General features: G+C 40.9%; 1 protein-coding gene across 18 annotated transcripts in view; it reads left to right on the top strand.

Annotated features, from left to right (window-relative positions):
* Positions 1-14,781, top strand: part of PRRC2C (proline rich coiled-coil 2C) — a 96,123-nt gene extending 81,342 nt beyond the window's left edge. For 4 of the 18 annotated variants that reach the window (XM_082702621.1, XM_082702631.1, XM_082702634.1 and 1 more), the window contains exons 26-35: positions 1,484-1,687; positions 3,233-3,345; positions 3,691-3,827; positions 6,486-6,717; positions 6,896-7,018; positions 8,048-8,266; positions 9,058-9,161; positions 9,540-9,666; positions 10,594-10,830; positions 12,847-14,781. In XM_082702621.1, the coding sequence (XP_082558747.1) occupies positions 1,484-1,687; positions 3,233-3,345; positions 3,691-3,827; positions 6,486-6,717; positions 6,896-7,018; positions 8,048-8,266; positions 9,058-9,161; positions 9,540-9,666; positions 10,594-10,830; positions 12,847-13,104 (1,754 nt within the window). In that variant the 3' untranslated portion in view covers positions 13,105-14,781. Of the gene's footprint in view, positions 1-1,483; positions 1,688-3,232; positions 3,346-3,690; positions 3,828-6,485; positions 6,718-6,895; positions 7,019-8,047; positions 8,267-9,057; positions 9,162-9,539; positions 9,667-10,593; positions 10,831-12,348; positions 12,402-12,846 lie in introns of all 18 variants that reach the window. The other 14 variants (XM_082702623.1, XM_082702624.1, XM_082702636.1 and 11 more) reach the window with 13 other exon arrangements.
* The last annotated feature ends 340 nt before the right edge of the window (positions 14,782-15,121 follow it).

The following is a 15,121-nucleotide window of genomic DNA, read 5'->3' on the forward strand; positions in this document are numbered from 1 at the left end:
TCAGGAATATAGTGTAGTGGAGAGATTAGGAAATAAAGGGACTGGCAGGGTTCCCTTCTGGTCACAGTTGACCCTTAAACAACGCAGAGGTTAGGGGCACTGACACTTGGCGACCAACACGTGCAGTCAGAAACCTATCACTTCCCCTAAATTAACTACTAAGAGCCTACTCTTGACCAGAAGCCTTACTAATAACATCAATAGCTGATTAACAAGTATTTTTTATATGTTACATGTATTATATGCTGTATTCTTTCAGTAAAGTTAGAGAAAGAATGTTAACTAAAATCATGAGAAGGTACATTTACAGTACTGTACTGTAATTGAAAAAATGTTTGTGTGTAAGTGGACCCACACACAGCTTAATGAACCTGTGTTGTTCAAGGTCAAGTATACTTTTTTCCAGGTGTGGTTCCCCCACACTCTCATCAGTTAGGATAAATTTTTATATTTCTTGCCAGTCATCCTACTGGTAGGACTCAAGTGGAAGAACACAGGTGCCTTGATCCTGGTCCTCTCCTAGATCAGACATCATTGGAAGTCCAGAAAAATGATGATGATCTTATCCTCATCGCCCACTGATCAGCAGAACTATCTGACCCTTCAGGATCTTACGTTTTATAATTCGACTTATTTATTAATAGTTTATTTTCTTTTTAAGGTATTATTATATACCTGTTTTTTGCTGGTATATGTACAGGGAGAGTGAGGACTAAGTATAACTGTAAGTTCATATGGCTGTGGAGCAATTATGATCTCTAAAGGCCTTTTTTACCTTAATGGGTATTAAGGTGCAGCACTTTGTTCTTCCGTGTCGTTCCATCTATGCCTGACTTTAGAAGATGTTTAAGTATTCATTCATAACTGAATGAAGCTCTTAAGATCGCCTGTAAGGTATCTTGCTGGAAAGAAGAAAAGAAGTCTGACCTTTTGTTTACATGACTTTTTAGGAGCAGTTGTGATCTCTCCAGTGCATTTATACTTTCAGTTTATTTTATTTCTCAATCTCTACACCTAATGTGGGGCTCGAACTTGTGACCCTGAGGTCAAGAATTGGTGCTGTTCCAACTGAGCCAGATAGGCACCCCTACATTCTTGATTATTCCTAAGGTGCAGCATTTTGTCCTTCCATGTTACTACATCTGTGCTAGCCATTCGTGAGTGAAACTCCTGACCATCCTTTCCTTTGGGATGATTAAAGAACCATTAGCTGGAGGCTACACTGACAACCCTATAGGCTCTTGGCCACCTTATTTTGTGAGTTTTATCTTTTAATTTCCTTCTCTTTGCATTTTTTTACTGTACCGTATTTCTCCAGATTTCATAGTCTTGTTTACATTTGATGATCACTACTTAAGTGCATGGTAAGTATCTGCAGGGAGTAAACGTGAATTTTCCAGTGTCTAGCTGGCGCTTGAGTTGTTTTTATAGTGAACAACAGTGGCTCTTTAAAATATGCTACCTTTTTCCCTCCCACATATAGGAGCTGGTACATATACTACCTCTTCTTTGAGTACAAAATCTACAACCACATCAGATCCTCCTAATATTTGTAAAGTGAAACCCCAGCAGTTACAGACAAGCAGCCTGCCTTCTGCAAGTCATTTTTCACAGTTAAGCTGTATGCCTTCCCTTATTGCCCAGCAACAACAGAGCCCGCAGGTCTATGTGTCTCAGTCTGCGGCAGGTAAGATTTTTAGGATTGGGTTTAAGGAATTCAGAAAAATTAAGAATGTTTTACATGCTCACATTTTTCTCTCAAGTTTAAATAATTTTTATCTGCTTTGCAGATTTGTTTCATCATAGAATTTAATGTTCTCTCTCTGATAAGTGTTCCAGGGGGCTCTTGGCAGTTGTTTCTTACATGTATATTACATACAAGACAAATTAGTATCTAGTAATTTGCAAAATAACTTAAACATTTCATGTTATTCCAGTTGAGTCACAAAACTTTATTACCTGAAACTTGACAAATCAATAATAAAATTGATAGGGAAGAATAAGCCTAAGATTAGTAAAGAAAAAATTTTGTGTTGGGGTACTGGGGCAACTTACCCTAGTAAATACCACAACATTAATCTTAGTTAAATAGTAAATAAATATTTGAAAAATATTCAAACTCACTACTGATTTAAATTCAAAATAAACAGTGAGGCTATTTCTTGCCTTTCTGTATGGGAAATATTAGAAAGATTGATAATACCCAGTTTTATGAGGGTCACAGGTATTATTAATAGTTTCTTAAAGTGCATGGCTGATGAGTATACAAATTGACATATTCTTTTAGAAAAGTACGAGAATATTTTATATGTATATACGGAACCATAGTAACAACTTTCATGGGAATCTTACCATATAGATAAACTTAGTATTCATCAGAGACATAAGTATGAGTGTGTTCATTCACTGCAGTATTGTTTATAATAGTGACAAATTAAAAACCAGTATGGGAAGTTCTCCAAAACATACATAAAAAGAGCAGATCAAAATAGTTTATATAATACATAGAAATCTGTCAAGCATCTAAACCAGATTCTTTCAGTTATTAAATTCCAGTTCCTTTGAAATATTTTGTTAAATTCTAGTAGGTAGATACAGAATTAGAATAGATTTGCTGATAACCAGTGGGTTCATTTTCACTTTGAGTAGATCATGTCCGATTTCACTAGTTAATACCCATTGGAAGTGTATGAGGGTGTTTTTTTAAACCCTCAAAGTATAGTGGACCCTTGTGCAATGCAAGGATTAGGGGTGTCAATGCCCTACATAGTCAGAAATCCACATACAGCTTTTCACTCCCCTAGATTTAATTACAAGTATCCTACCTTTGACCAGAAGCCTTACTGGTAACATAAAGAGTTCAGCAACACATACTTTGTATATTGGCATGTATTGTACCCTGCATTCTTACAGTTAAGTAAGCTAGAGAAAAGAAAATGTTGCTAAGAAAATCATAAGGAGAAAATATGATTACAGTACTTCACTGAATTATATGAAAAAAATACACAGTACAAACCCCTGTTGTATTAGAGTTTTATTGTTTTAATTTGCATATACCTATCTGCTGGAAGTTTTGGGTCTTTTCATATTTCTAGTTTTCTTTGGCTGTGTTAGTTTTCAGTGGTCTCACTTAATTTAAAATCTGCTACAAAACTTGGATGTTAGTGACTTTTTGGAAAATTCTGAAGCTTAGACACCTAAAACTGCTTGTTTTTCCTGATGGTCTGTATAGCTCAAATCCCTGCTTTCTACATGGACACGAGTCATTTATTCAATACCCAGCATGCACGATTGGCGCCACCATCCTTGGCTCAGCAGCAAGGCTTCCAGCCAGGTCTCTCTCAGGTAAATAGCACAGACTTTCATCACGTGTTTGTTTCTTGGCATGCTAATGGTATAATACGTATCTTAAAGGCTCTTTAAGTTGAAATGTTCTGTTGAACATGGGACAATCTGTGGTTACCTTGGTATGTATTAGCAAAATTTTCATACTTTCCCAAATTTGCCAGAACTTAGTGGCTAACAGTCTAGAATAATGTATTGAAAGGAAAATTTAGATGCTTACATTGGTTTTGTTTTAAAAGGGAGCTGATAGATAGATGTTTTCTGTTCTTTTCGTATCTCAAATTTTTATTTCCCAAATGCTGTGATTTGTGTAGAGGGTGCTCATGTGGTTTTGTTGCGTCGCAGCCAACTTCGGTTCAGCAGATCCCGATCCCCATTTACGCGCCGCTGCAGGGACAGCATCAGGCCCCGCTGAACTTGGGAGCCGGCCCTGCTGTGTCTCAGGCTCAGGAGTTGTTCACGTCCTCGCTTCAGCCGTACAGGTGCGTGCTTCGTGATCGCTGAGCCCGCTCTAACTCCCGCTGCTCCTCCTTCCCAGAATCTCAGTTGGCCCTTTCACCGAAGTCCTCGAAATGATGAAGCATGTTGATTTTATGTCTTAAAACCTAGCTTTCAGTAATTTCCGTCAAGACTTTTTTGAACAAAGTAAGATCTCAGATATTCTTGAACACGAGGATAACAACAATCCCAGAACAATTAGGAATCAGAGGAAATAGCTGCTGAGGGTCCTGGAAGGCTTCCAGAGCAGTTGTGCGTCCGCGCCTGCCCTGGAGCCTGCGTGGGGCTTGGCAGAGAACCGCAGAGGGGCAGGAGGCGGGGTGGAGGGTGCCGAGCAGGGAACAGAGGCAGTGAGGATAGTGATGACAAGTAGAGAAGCAACTGTTCTTTTGAACGATTCACTGTAAGTTAGCTTTGTGATTAAGGAGATCTCCTTTTAGTTGGTATTAGCTACTTGCAGCATGGCTGGAAAGTTTGGGGCTACTTTCCAGCTGTGCAGAAAAAAAAGCTCAGTGATGAATTAGTGTCTTGCATCGCCGGGGGAGATGGAGTAGCAGTGCATTGCCGTTTTGCATCTCTAGTCCCCTTTTAACGATTGCCTTGGAAGATGTACTTCTGAAGAGCAGACCTGTTCCATAGAAAAATGACGTCAGCTGTATGTGTGATTGTGAGTAATGACAAGTGTATTGGAAGGCCCGGGTTTAACCTTGGAAAGCGATTGTTTGTGTCCCTGCCGTGTCTTTCTGCTGTTCTTGCTCTCAGCCTCGTCAGGAGAGTGCTTACTAACACCGGATCCCTGAATCAACGTCTGCCGAGACAGTAGTTTGGAGGGTTTGTCTTTTTTTTTTTTTTTTTTTTTTTTTTTTAAGATTATTTTAGAGAGCCCACGGCGGGACGGGGGAGGAGAAAGAGTCCTAAGCAGACTTCACACTGAGTACAGAGCCTGATGTGGGGCTCTGTTGTGGAACCCCGAGATCACAACCTGAGCTGAATCCCAGAGTTGGACATTTAATCAGCTGCGCCACTTAAGCACCCCAGGACAGCGTGGTTTATAAGCGTATGCTTTCATTTTCCCGATTTACATGTGACACGTAAGCAGAGAGACTGCCCATGACCTGAGGCTAGCACTTCTGCTAAATGGCCTTTGTTTCTGCCACAAATGTCAGTTTTAACAAAACATACTGATACTACTTCTTGATAATACAGTCTTTTTTTTTTTTTTTTTAAAGATTTTATTTATTTATTTGGCAGAGAGAGATCACAAGTAGGCAGAGAGGCAGGCAGAGAGAGAGGAAGGGAAGCAGGCTCCCTGCTGAGCAGAGAGCCCGATGCGGGACTCGATCCCAGGACCCTGAGATCATGACCTGAGCCGAAGGCAGTGGCTTAACCCACTGAGCCACCCAGGCACCCGATAATGCAGTCTTGAATCCAGTGCCTTGATACAGTTACTCCGTATCTTAGCATTTGTAAAAGTATAGCTTGAAGGCCCCCATTCCAGAGGTAAGAGGGTAGTCTGAAATCAGATTCCAGCGTTGTAGTTTTTTAAAAAACCATTCAAATGTGCCACAGTCTTATAAACTGTAGTCACCATGCTGTACGTTACATTCCCATGACTTTTTTTGTAGCTAGCAGTTTGTACCCTGCGACTGTAACATGGTGTTACATATTTGGAAGTTGCTGAGGGGCACCTGGGGGCTCGGTTAAAGCATCCGACTCTTGATCTCAGCTCTGGTCATGATCTCAGGGTTGTGAGATCAAGCCTTGCCTTGGATCCCCCTTGGGATTCTCTCTCTCTTTAAAGAAAGAAATTTGCTAAGAAAGTAGATCTTGAGAAAAGTTCTCATCACAAGAAAAAAGTATTGTTGTGAATATGTATGGTGGCAGAGGTTAACTAGACTTACTGTGGTGATCATTTCATAATACATACAAATACTGAATAATGTTGTAAACCTGAAATTAATCCATTACATTTCCATTATACCTCACTAAAAACAAACAGAAACTTTGTGGGTAATCCTGATGTTGGACGACTATGCTTCATTCTGTAGAGGCCTTGAGATTTCCTACAAGCAGTATATGGGCCTCTGGTGGCTCAGTTGGTTGAGTCTGATCCTTGTTTTCCACTCAGGTCATGACCTCAGGGTTGTAGCTCGAGGCCCACGTTAGACTCCGCACCCAGCAGAGTCTGCTTGAGACTGTTCCTCTCTCCCTTGACCCCTCTCCCACTCACTCGAGCTCGCTCTCCCTCTCAAGATCTTCTTTTTTTTAATACACACATTGACACGCATGTCAATAGAATAATGAAATACAAATAAGAAAAATCAGCTATTAGTGCTATAAATTTGAATAAAATGTTGATACCAAAGAGAAAGGCAGATCTGGTTCTGAGCCTGCTAGTGAAGACATGAAAAGAGAATCATTCTCGTTGTTCAAGAGGAGAAACTCTTGTTAGTTACTCAGGAAGAGCAAGCCTCTCTCTAGAACTTTGTTGTGTATGGGGCTCTAAATCATGAAACACGTACTTTAGACACAGTCTAAATTGTGCTTGTTAGAGTGCTTGGTCATTTGGGATACTCATTCCCAGGATTTCCAGATGCCTAAATAGAATTGACTACTCATACAAGTCTTTTCTTACTGTGTAGATCTCAGCCGGCCTTCATGCAGAGCAGTCTGTCCCAGCCGTCTGTGGTTCTTTCCGGCACTGCCATCCACAACTTTCCAGCTGTCCAACACCAGGAACTTGCAAAGGCACAATCCGGTCTTGCCTTTCAACAAACTTCGAATACGCAGCCTATTCCTATATTGTATGAACATCAGCTGGGCCAGGCATCGGGACTAGGAGGTTCCCAGCTAATTGATACGCATCTTCTCCAGGTAAGACGGGAGCACAGGGGGCTAGAATCATGCACTTTTTAAAGAAAAAGTGTTAAAAGACATGAAAAACCAAAGGTCCTTTTACCTAATACTAAAATTCTTAGAGATTGTACATCCTTGATGTCTGAATTGGAAGTATTTCATTCTTACTGCTGTTTTCTTACACAATTTTTTCTAGGCTAGAGCAAATCTTACCCAGGCTTCAAATCTTTATTCTGGACAAGTACAACAGCCTGGTCAGACAAATTTTTATAACACTGCCCAGTCACCAAGTGCTCTCCAGCAGGTAAACTATGGCATGGTAAATTTCCTCAATTTTCTTCATTATTATTATTATTATTATTATTATTATTACTTTTATTGCATTTGTTTTTGCTTGGCAGTTTTAATAGAACCAAGATGGGGAGATGGCTCAGTGGTTTTCAGACTTTTCTCTGAGGTGTCCTAGGAATCCTGCGGAGTCCACTGGTGGTGGACCGTGCTTAGTCCCACAGAACCTCTCTCCTCAGCCCCACTTCAGTCACTTCTGCTTTTTCACGCTTTATTTTAAATTGGTTTCCATGTAATCATTTATTTCAACAAAGGATTCCATGAATATAAAAGTTGGAAAACCATTGTCGGGGATATACAGTTCCATGTAAGCGCGCACCCGTGTACGCTTACGCATCTGTGCTAGAGAGGGAGGGGCCTCTGCAGACCGTCGCGCTGCTCAGTCCAGTACTTAGAACAGTGTGGGAGCCTGTGACCGAGTGTACATGACAAACGTGCACAAACTGCCAACAGTGTCCTGCATCTGCTCTTGATGAGTTCATGGAGGACTGAAGGAGAGAGACAAACAGTCATTTCTGTATTCTGGTGGCTATTTTAGGGGTGAAACTTCATAAATGTATCTGTTACCTTGACATTCAAATTAGATACTGCTTATACGAAAACTGAAAGGTTACTTTTCTTCTGGTCAGAGCTTATTTTAGTCAGACCTGAAAACAGTAAAGATGTCTGTTTGGGAGAGTGCAGCAACACTGCTTTCTTAAATTGTATGCCACGACTTCATTGTATTATGTGTTTATTAGACCTATCCCGTGGATTCATTCAGACATCTTCGTAGTGGTTTGGCTAGCGTCTGCACTGCTAGTCGTCTGTTGTTACATCCTTAATAAAAGAATGGAGGTAACGGCTAAGCAAAAGACAATATGTGAAATATATTAATATATTGAAGTATTCTGTTTCAACTATTACTTTTAAGGTTTTTAGAGTTGTCTAGAGAGTTACAGAGCTGTACAGATGACAGAGACAAGTAAATGGCCACAGTTTCTTTTTGCTTATTTTCTAGGTTACAGTACCTTTACCAGCATCCCAGCTTTCATTACCTAATTTTGGATCTACAGGGCAGCCTTTAATCGCTCTGCCTCAGACTCTTCAGCCCCCATTACAGCACACCACCCCACAAGCCCAGGCCCAGAGCCTGAGTCGTCCGGCCCAAGTAAGCCAGCCTTTCAGAGGATTGATCCCAGCTGGAACACAGCACAGCATGATCGCCACCACAGGAAAAGTGAGTGAAAGAGGGATTTGCCGTTCTTTGAGAATTTGAGGCTATGTGTTTAGATATATACCTCTTATATCTGTAAAAATAAAATGCATAAGTATTTACCACTCTCTAGGAGATCTCACACTCCGATGTGCTCTTTTCAAAAAAAAATTTTTTTTTTTTTTTTTTTAAGATTTTATTTATTTATTTGTCAGAGAGAGAGTGAGCGAGAGCGAGCATAGGCAGACAGAGGGGAAGGCAGAGTCAGAGGGAGAAGCAGGCTCCCTGCGGAGCAAAGAGCCCGATGCGGGACTTGATCCCAGGACGCTGGGATCATGACCTGAGCCGAAGGCAGCTGCTTAACCAACTGAGCCACCCAGGCGTCCCTCAAAAAAAATTTTTTATTTTTAAAGTAATCTCCACACTCAGTGTGGGGCTTGAACTCACAAGCCCGAGATCAAGAGTTACACGCTCCACCCTCTGAGCCAGCCAGGTGCCCCAAGCCCCAGTGTACCTTTTTTTAAAAAAACTTTTTAAATCTACTTGTGATGTGTTTGACTTCCTCTGTTTCTTACTTAGTAACAAAGAATTCACAAATTTTATGGATGAATTGGGTTTACACAGTCTTTTAAGACTTTTTACCCACAAATTTGGCCTTGATAATTTACTTAAATCATTATTTAAATTAAATCAAGGCCACAAATTTGGCCTTGATAATTTAAAACTTAATTATAGGATTTTTGTACTAAGATTCTTTACCTCTTTAGCTTATGGAGTTCCAGAAGCGCTAAGTCTTCTCTTTGTTTTTTCCTCAGATGTCTGAAATGGAACTGAAAGCCTTTGGAAGTGGCATTGACATAAAGCCAGGCACACCTCCAATCAGCGGTAGAAGCACCACACCAACATCTAGTCCCTTCCGGTAAAATGGGCATTTGAATTTCCAAATAAGTAAACACAATTTGTTTGTTAGATTCTTACTATGTCACCAGGCCTGTGGTAAGCACAAGACATTCTGATAGTGTTATCTGAAATGTTAAGCTATTAAATTAAGAATGTATATGTTATACTATATTTTTAAGAAAATTTTTTTTAAATACAGGGCAAATCTAGCTAGAGTTCTTTCTCACCTCTGCCCCTCCAGTGTCTCTCTGCTACCGTAATGTTCGGTAACTCCCCTTGGTAGATTTTCCTCCGCTACCACAAATGAAGCGTCTGCCAAGAGCAGTGTCTCTAAAGATCTAACAGCATATCATTTATTTGGCACTACTGTACTGACCCGTGACGGCTTTCTCCCAAGGGCTACTTCCACAAGTCCGAACAGCCAGTCCAGCAAAATGAACAGCATTGTCTATCAGAAGCAGTTCCCGTCAGCCCCTGCCACTGTGAGAATGACACAACCATTTCCTACACAGTTTGCACCCCAGGTGGGCAGATACGAGTGAGAAATGAGTATTATGTACTTGGAAATGATTGCTAATCTGGCTAAGTATCTGATTTCATAATCTTGCCATATTATAAGTAGTTTAGAAACATAGTTTTTAATGAGAAACAGTTTCTTATTTAACAGTACATTTATGACCTTCGTAGATATTCTCCTCAGTTTTTCGTGAGCTGCAGGTAGTAGCTGTATAGTGCTAAAGCAGACAGGAGTAGCCGAAAGATTCCCCACACAGCTCTGGTCGTTTCAGTCCTGTTTCTTTTATCTTTTTTGAAGAAGTGGACTTTCAGAGAAGGGTCCCAGTGCTTAAAAGTTTTCTAGGTTTAAAGTTTTTGTTACGTGGTCGTCGTCGTCGTCGTCGTTGGGTTTTTGTTTTGTTTTGTTTTGTTTTTTAAGAGAACTGTGTGTAGTTGAGTTAAAGTTTCTAAAGGATGTTCTAATATATGTGTAAAGACATTGGCTTCTCTTCCTTCGCTGAACGAATGGAACGACTAAAATTTATCATAACTCTGAAAATGAGTGTCGATTCCTGAGAAGACACTTACGTGTTGAATTGGTGTTACTTTGATTTATCTTCAGATTATGTTTGGTATAAGTGTGTGCCTTTTCTGCAATTACATCTTTTTAAAAAGATTACCCTGTTTAATAGCTTTTCCATCCCCCTTCAGAATTTGTAGCTGAAATGCAAGAACCAACTACAGTGCCATAGCGTGCTTTGCTAATTTTTCTGTTAGAGTCTCCAAGCATGGCCTGTTTGTTCTTGGTCCCTATAGTAGAATGGCACAAATGCCTACATACTTCCTTTCACTTGGCAGAATGGGCACAGATTTACTCTGAGATAAGCCAACCTGGTCTGGGTGGCAAAATTTTTTTTTAACAGTTCAATGTTGTATGTTTTGTTTTTTTCACTCAGATTCTCTCTCAGCCTAACCTGGTCCCTCCATTGGTAAGAGCCCCACATACTAACACCTTCCCAGCGCCTGTTCAGAGGCCACCAATGGCACTGGCCAGTCAGATGCCTCCTCCGCTGACCACAGGCCTCATGAGCCATGCTCGTTTGCCACATGTAGCCAGGGGTCCTTGTGGATCACTATCTGGAGTCAGAGGTAATCAGGCCCAGGCTGCGTTGAAGGCTGAACAAGACATGAAGGTTAGTACAGTGTTAACAGCCAACAGAGCAAGCATCTGTCTCTGAACCATGTCTTAAGATGCCTCTGGACCCATAACCACAAACCCAGGCATTCATTGTCTCAGCTAATTTAACTAAGCGAACTACTTTTATTTATTCCTTTTTTTTTTCCCTTTTTTTTTTTTTCTCCTATTCCCCTTTTTTTAATTTATTTTTTATTTTTTATTTTTTTGCAACTGTAGTTAGCAAACAAGTTAACATTTTAAACTCTGGCAAAATGGATTGCTTATAAAATGAATATTTGAGGGAGATCTGAGTTTAGCTGCTACATTTTTGGAAGAACAAAAAAATAATGTGGATTATTACAGACTTCCCATTTTCTTTTGTTTTTTTTTTTCCTTTGTTTTCTTTTTTATCCCTCTGCGCCCGCGCCCCCCCTCCCCGACTTAAGATATAAATCATGGTTATGTGGTGGTTAAGAGATTATACCTATCTTGATTTTTCTTCCTTCGTGAGTCATGCAAGTACAGTTTTCCTCTCAAACTGTTTCCATACCTTTTTTTTTTTTTTTTTTTTTTTTTTTTTGCCTGCCACCTGAGTTGGCTGTATTCCACAACAGATTGTGCAGTTGTAGATGAAGAACTGAAAAAAGCACTTTGGGATCCTTCATAATAAAAGGCACTGATAACTGTGAGGTTTGCTGATGCAGAAGAGTGCCTTGAGGAGTCTGTGTGGGGACAGGTCTCATAGCATAACCCTTACCGTCTGCCCGTGCAGCCAGCTGGGTCCATAGCTCTGTATTTACTTGGACTTGACTTCAGAGGTCTTAGTAATTTGGCCTGTTTTGTCACTATATATACGTGTATACACATCCATATATCGGGTCAGACTAGAACAGACAAAGCTTGCTGCCTTCAAACAGGGCAGTGCCCATAGTGATGCTTTACTCTGAATCAGAAACATGTTTATGCTCATCCTTTTAGAAAATTCGGTTGACTCGCTGGTTTCTTTCCACATTAATATCCCTTATTTCTCATCCTGATTAATCAAATTTAAAGACTACTCTGCAGTGAAACTCTTGTTAAATGTGATCTGCTTTTATTAAGGCTGTGGGCCTAGGATTTCCCTCTGTTAAAAAATGTGTAGGCATCTTTGGAAATTAATGGGCCAAGGTTTCCTCTTGTTCTGTCTCCTTGGAACTTGATTTTCATACCTTCCTGTGCTGGAAACGACATTAGAGCTTACAATGGGGTCGGGGAGGGTAAAACTTTCTTGAAATTGCTTTAGATCTTTATATAGTATAGGTTTCCTATAGAACATGAAGGGCTCCTTGTTATATGCAAGAGGTACAGAAACTTAGGTTTTAATTGTGTACGTTACAGTGGTATAATTTACAGATGACGTAAGTATGTTCTTTGGGGGCACATAGTCAGTAAAAGTAGGAAATTATTTTACCAGCTCAGAATGTGGTAGGAGCTATCAGAACTTAGTGCTCAAGTAAAGTCGTAGTTACTAATTTCTGATGCTCTTCCCCTGCAGAAGAGAGCTGTGGGAAGAGGACTCAGCCACAAGACATTTGGTCGTAGGTGTTGGTAATGCCACAATATAAGTGCTTCCTTTTCGTTTTATTATAGACCACATATTGATAACTAGAAGTTTTACGTGTTACGTATATCTGTCTTCAAATTTGTGAGCAGCCTCCCTAAATAGAATTTGATATCAATAAGTTTTGTTCCAGAAAAGTTACAGACCAACAGCAATTTCTGACTTGTTATTTTATAAGAGGGCAAACTTGGAAAATGTGGTGGGAGGTGGTTCTGTTTTCAAATGTTTAAAAAAAAAAAAAAAAATCACATGGAATATTTGCCAAGATAGGAAGAAATCTGTCCTTTAAGAGCTGAAAGATCATTGAGGTACTTCTGGTTTGGGCCAGACATGGGGAGATCGGGTCTGTGGTCGGTCAAGAGTGAGCGGAGATGGACGGACAGGCTCCGCTCGTGCTGCGGCGTTCTCAGTCGCTCTTTCTCATTTTTTAAGGCAAAGCAGAGAGCAGAGGTTCTTCAGTCCACGCAGCGGTTCTTCTCTGAACAACAGCAGAGCAAACAGATAGGAGGCAAAGCCCCGAAAGTGGACAGTGATTCAAGTAAACCTCCTGAAACACTGACCGACCCTCCTGGTGTCTGTCAGGAAAAAGTAGAAGAAAAGCCGCCCCCCGCACCCACCATAGCCACCAAACCTGTTAGAACTGGACCAATCAAGCCTCAGGCGATCAAAACGGAAGAAACAAAATCTTAAAGGCTGTGGTTAATTGCAGGGGGTTGGGGGAGGGCAAGGGAACCGAGGGAGATCGAAGTCGGATAATGCCAGCGGCCAGAGGGGTAAAATGGCCTGTGCCGTTATCCTGTCCAGAGCTGGGAGGTGCTCGGGGGACATGGGAGCAGTTGACACTGACACTGACACAGCCGCCGCGCAGGGAAATGAGGCTTTGCTCGCGTGCACCTGCTGTGAGTGCGCACCGTGCCGACGGCCGTGCTTCTCCGGTCAGAATCCGTACAGCAGGTTCGTGCGCACTTTCCTGGAAGGCATATCCTTTAGAACTGAAATCCTCACGGTTAGATGAAACACCAGAAGTAGGAGGAACACAACCCCACAGAGGACTAGCCAGGCCCGAACGAAGGGAACTCAGCTAATGCACCGGGTGGTGTCTTTGCTCCCTTACGTGCTTTGGATGTGATGGTAGCATTTGTGGGCTTGGTGGTCGGGAACCGAAGATAACTGGTGCTGGATAGAGGAGCCTTATTTTGTATTACGGCAGCTTGCTATTTTTGTAACATTGTGATTGAGTTGAACACAATCAAAATACAGTCCCTGATCTCCCCTTCCTCCTGGACGAGTGAGCAGGTGATGGAATGTGCTGTCCACACCCTTGGACGTGTCCAGGCGGGCAGGCTTCGGCTGCTGCTTCCGTCGGGAATGGTGCTGTGTTTCGGTTGCGGCCCAGAGCTTAGACGTGCTGCTTGGCGTCTCCCTCTTCCATGGGATTGTCCTGTCTTCACACGTGACCGATTCGGTGAAATACGAGTTTGAGTCTGGCTGGCCTCCGCTCGGCTCTCTTCATATGAATCCAGTGGGGTTTTGTTTGTTCATTTGTTTTTAACGGTTTTTAACTGGTGTTCATCAAGAGCAGTGAATACCTAGAACTGTGCCCTTCATGGAAGGAAATCCTGTCGAAGAAGGTCATTTCTTCACCAGAGCTGTGTCATACCATCCTTTGGGCCCTCTGCTGGGAAAGTAGAATCAAGTCTCAAATAATGCCTTTTTAATTGTATCTTCTAGTATTATAGATGTAGGACAGTACTGTATCATACCTCTGTGAATGTAAAATACCTTGTACCTGCTTTATGATATGTAATAGTGACCGTGCTTTATCAGAGCTGTTTTTAATGATGTTATTCTAGAATGTTTTCTTTCCAGATGATGATTGAGAAGCTAATTAAAAAAATGGTGCCAGGTACCACAACAGTAACAGAACTTTGCTGTTTTCTGGGGTTTTGTTTTTTTACCTTTTTTTTTTTCTTTTTTATTAATGGAGTGTGCTGGATGTCTCTCTAATTTTGTTCAGATGACTGCAGAACCTGGAAAAGCTGTTGCTGCTATTGATGCATAACATACTGCTATTGGTCTTTTTATATAAATAAATAAATAAAAATATATATATATACATACATATACATATATATATAAATAATTTGAATTTTTGGAAACTTGAGCTGTGCTGTCAACTTTGGACAAAGTATCCCAGTTGTGCCGTGTTGGGTTGGCGTTGTACAGAAATTAACAGCCATATTGGTCTAGAAATGTTAAACATAATTTTTTCCATTTGTACAGGGGTAACGCACTGTATTAAATATGTAAGGTCTTATCTACATGGGTTTGATTACAGAAACTAATAAAGTATTCTCTAAATAATGACTCTTGGAACTTCTAATCCATTCCTAAAATCTGGAACAAGAAAGTCTGTCCTGAACCAAAAACTGGGATCAAGAGTGCATTATGCTCTAAGAGAAGGTAATCATCTAAAGACTTGATTCCAACTTTTCAGAACTGTAAAGTTTATTCAGGCAAAATAAAGGTTGTCATGGGGGATAATAGGGCCTCTGTTCTCAGGGTTGCCATACTCCTTTTGAGAACAGATCTGTCGAGGAGGAGAGAAGTCTTTCTGGAAGACGCGAAGTGCTGAAAGTAGAACGTAGTTTCACCATTCTTAAGGCAGAAATTGAAGGGCCCAGAATAGATCTCAGTACTTACCGCT

This window comes from Mustela nivalis, assembly GCF_964662115.1.
Source record: "Mustela nivalis genome assembly, chromosome: 16".
Lineage (NCBI taxonomy): Eukaryota > Metazoa > Chordata > Mammalia > Carnivora > Mustelidae > Mustela > Mustela nivalis.